Consider the following 4,467-nt stretch of genomic DNA (forward strand, 5'->3'; position numbering starts at 1 on the left):
CCGTTTCTCACGGTTCTGAGCTTTCAAAATCTGCCCTCCCAAATCCAAATCATAACAAACGCTGACTTTCAGTCGACTCTTAACCGCGAGGTGGCAGGACTACCACGATTGTTTCTTTGTACGATATGCGTCAGGTTCACAGATCATAAAACGACAAGTTGTCCCATTGGCCCGACCTCTGTGCAGAGAAAAATGGATTTTGTGTCAACAACTCTGTACACCAAACAAGAGGAGGGTGACTGCCTGATCAGGACTATCGACCTACAATCGCTGGGTCTTCAACGAATGCAATCAGTGACAAACTCACTCAGAATCTGGCCACGCTGGCGGATGAAAAAGCATGAGTCACTGTACAACCAAAGTTTATGTTCCAGCTGATGAAGGCAAGTGTTCGCTTTTTTCCTCGCGCTATACGAGGTCTAGGCATATATGGTCTGTGGTTAGGTTGCGATGTTGCGTCGTTTCAATCCGGATCGTGTTCAATTGCAACATCATTTCGGAGCTAGTGGGTGCGTAATACAAGAGCCAAGAATTATCTCGGACATTCAGAGGTATCTAAGCTAGCTGCGCTAACCGAGTTATCTCTCATTTCTTCACTAAGAGTGCCGATCCAGGACTGTTTCTTTGCTTCTAGGAGAATTTGTACGTCCTGATTGTGGTCTGCGGCACCTCCTCCTCTTTCTTGTCGTGTCCATCGATCTCGAAATCGTGAGCGAGGGAAATCTCCCAATCCCTCCCATAAATCCATCCAACCCGCCTTTCACGCTGGCTGAACAAACCCTGCGGGCGGCCCAAAGCCCAGGCCAACTTCGAGCATCACGTCTATTGTGCCGTCAAATCCGCGTCCCAGCATATCCGTCAATTGGAACCGCCTGGCGCCAACGCCAATATCAGCTTGAGTCATTTCCAGCGCCAGACCGTGGCTTGGGGTCTGCCCTTAAGTCCCCTCACGCCCTCCCATCCGCCCCTCAGCCCTGAATCCACGGGTAAGGGCTACCTTCCTCCACCGTGTTTCCATTCGCCTGAACCTGGTTTAAGTCAAAAAGACCTTTTGATTTTTTTCTGATTGTCCCTTTAAGCTCGGTCTTCGTTTGAGCGATTGGCAGGCCATGGCTTGGCCGCAGCGGCTGAGCCTCATCATGTGGAAGTACCCGTGGATGGCTTGGAGTTGGTAGCTCCCAACCCTCGGTTAGCTCAACTCAGTCCGGACGAACAAATGGCCGTTGATCCGGAGCTTGTCTTTGCAATTATCCACGCGCCCCCAATCCCGACCCTTCGAACGAACCACGGAGTCCATTGACGGATCTCATGCTTCACTCGGCTTGAACGACGCCACTAGTTCGGGCTATGACCGTCCGAATCCAGTTCCGAAGGTCGATACGGCTCAAGTGGCATCAGGGTGGATTCAATGGGAATCGATCGTAATGTGACTTCCTCCTATGATCCATTTCGACCCTGCCCGATAGCCATGACGATCCGGATCTTGGGCTTACCAAGTTGGAAGAACGTCAACGAGGATGATCTGGATCCGCGAAGCTATGGCCCGGTCGTTGGACCCGGAAGAGCAGGTCCTCGCAACAAATCCGGGAGACTTGGCAGGCACTCGGAGAAGTCTAGAATACCCTTGATCCGGAGTCGTTGGTTGATGTGGCTAAATATCAACGCGAGATAGCTCAGGCTCTGTCCCTGTCTAGGTGAGTCCGACTGTTGTTCTGTGTCCAAATGGATAAGGGGATTGAATCGATCCATGGTCGTGTTATTTTTCATCAGGCAAGCATGCGTTCCAAAGTGGCCTCTTTTGCGGATGTGGCTCTCGAGCTCCCTTAAAAAATCCCTCGTCCGATCGGTTCCCTGCGGCCATAGTGGTGGATGGCAATAATGTAGCATTTCACCATGGGATCATGAGCGTTTTTCGGCTTTAGGCCTCAAAATTGTTTACGAATATTTTCTTCATCGTGGCCATGAGGAGATTGTGATCTTCGCCACTCCACATAGAACGACCTTGCCTGAAGAATTGGTCGTTTTGGAATACCTAAAAGGGATTAATGTGCTGCAACTGGTGCCCGGCGGGAAGGGTAAACGACATTATGACGACTTATTTGTTATTGACTATGCGAATCAAAGGGCGGAGTTATTATTTCCAACGACTATTTTCGAGATGTTCATAACCGTTATCCAGAATTTCGCAATCAAATTGATCACAGGTAAGTTAATGAATTTTTCATGTCAAGTTGAGCGACAATGAGCATTGAGGCTGTCATTTCAGAACTCTGGGATATAATATTGTGAATGATAAATTCATGCCCCGATGGATCCCCGTGGACGGGAGGAAGTCGTATTAACTTGGACCCTATCTGAAATTCTAATCCGTGTACGATCATCGATGTTATGTTATTATCAATATTTTTGAGACACGCCAGTTCTCTTGTTTAATCTTAAGATCGCCATCAGTATTTGTAAGATTCAAATCAGTTGTGCGCAGAACTTTAAGACACTTGCAATTAAGGAGACGTAATCAAAGTTACGTCAATAGAGTTAAGATTACTAATAATCCAATTGTGCTTTTGCTCAGCCGAGTAAATTTAACTAGTATCCCCCAGTCCAAGGGACAGGGATGCTAGAACTAAATGCTTAATTATATCGATATTGAACTTTACCTAACGCATGCAAAATGAGACTGCTCAAATAAAAGATAACTTCTTAATCGGAACAAAAGGCTGTATTTCTTCGTGTTGAAATTTTTAAGGGGTTGAAAATTTAATGTTCTGTTTCTATTCGTAAACGTCTTCGTGATCCGCAACGAACTGGACGATTTTTCCTGGGGTCATTAAATTTCTCGGCTTGATCGTCAGGGATTTCCAAAACCAAACTCGTCTTCAATGGCCATGATGATTTCCACGTGATCTAAGGAGTCCAAACCCAAATCCTTGATGAAGTGCGATTCCAAAGTTAACTATAAAAGATTGGTCAGCATTAGAGCGTCAGATACTCCTTTTGGGCAGCAGGCATGAAGTGAGAGGCTCTAGTTTCGTCATGTTGTGTATTCCTTCAGCCACCAAACTACCAAACTCTCATCAGCCGAAGAACAATCCTGGGCCAAACCTACTATATTTCTAGGGTAGATGGCATGTGTTCGTGACGAGGAACCACAAAGCCTAAGCCAGAAGCCAAGTACTTTTTCATTTAGTTTGGGAGAGTTGGTACGGGTGGTGATGGATTCGTTCCCCAATGCCTTGTTTTGAACGCCAAGGGGGCGAGAGAGCGCGCGCACGTCACTCGAATAGCCCCGGCTCAACCTCTACGCCAAACCAAGTCAGGCCGGATTGAGCTGGGACGAGTAGAGCCTCCTCGCCCTCCTGCCGCCCAATCCCCAATCCCCGGATATCGGATACCGGACAACGATTGAGCTTTACCTTGTCGGCGTTAATTTTTGTCGTAGAGGTTGAGCCAGAGGTTGACGCGCTGCTGCTTGATCAACTCCAATGACAAGGGAAATTTCGTCACTATAAGCTCGTCGACCCGTCATCTGAAAGTAAGCCCAAAGGCGCGGTTAGTTTTCGGCCACGCCCCACTCAGCTTACCTTATCGGCCGTGATCTTATCAAAGACTTTGCACACAGTCAACACCCGCTCTTCCACTAGCGCTTTCGGTCAACTTTTCCGAGCTCATCCATGCGTTTACCTGTAACCAAAGCCAAATACACAGTTATGGTTGGTTGCCCCCGGTCTCAGCTTCATATCAAGCCTTGACATGACGTAAAATTGATCAAGAAGGACCTTTAAAGCCAATCATTTAGTCCAATCAGCCATAGCTTAGCCATCGACAGACACGCTTGCTCTCAATCCTACCTGGGTCTGAATTTGCGGTGCGAACCAGTTTCGTGGTAGGGCCACACCCACGGTCAGGGCTGGCACGTTCGCCCCACCGAGTCATCCCATGGACGAGGACGAGCTGAGGGCGCGAGCGCACATGCGGGAATTTTCGAGCGGAGCCAGGTATGGCTCGGGCAGGCTGGCGGACCATCATAGTGAATAAGTTTGGGAACTAGAGAGGGGGCGTGATCAAAGCCCGGAGGAGAAGGCAGATTCACGGAGTCCAAAGGAGGAGGTGCACAAGGACCAGACGAGGCGAAAGACCCAGATCAGAAATCAGCACGAACGATTTTCGGCGATTTCGACAGCTGCACCCGTGTGCTTACTGCTTATGGAACGAACATGGAGACGTAAACAAAGATGGGATTTCAGGTTGGATTTCAGTCTTTGAAAAAGCCAAAGAGTTAGGCTGCCCTTGGTTTGATTTCTTTTCCTGTTGAAATAAAGGACATGAGCTTTGGTGTTGTGTGCGTTGGTGAAAGTGATGCAGATTGCTTATTTTAACAAAGATGAATGCGGAATAGAGAAGGAAGCTAGAATGGGATCGAATGATATAAGTGGATGGGAGCCACCTCCCTAATGAAGGTTGTAGTGA

General features: G+C 48.1%; 1 protein-coding gene across 1 annotated transcript; it reads right to left on the reverse strand.

Moving 5' to 3' along the window:
• Nucleotides 1–2,697: 2,697 nt before the first annotated feature.
• Nucleotides 2,698–4,026, reverse strand: LOC131890133 (acyl carrier protein, mitochondrial-like). The gene is given in 5 exon segments (XM_059239420.1): nucleotides 2,698–2,831; nucleotides 2,833–2,859; nucleotides 2,861–2,953; nucleotides 3,582–3,643; nucleotides 3,849–4,026. Coding segments are annotated over 5 exon segments (420 nt in total). The 3' UTR covers nucleotides 2,698–2,771.
• Between the last annotated feature and the right edge of the window lie 441 nt (nucleotides 4,027–4,467).

This window comes from Tigriopus californicus, chromosome 1 (assembly GCF_007210705.1).
Source record: "Tigriopus californicus strain San Diego chromosome 1, Tcal_SD_v2.1, whole genome shotgun sequence".
Taxonomy (NCBI): domain Eukaryota; kingdom Metazoa; phylum Arthropoda; class Copepoda; order Harpacticoida; family Harpacticidae; genus Tigriopus; species Tigriopus californicus.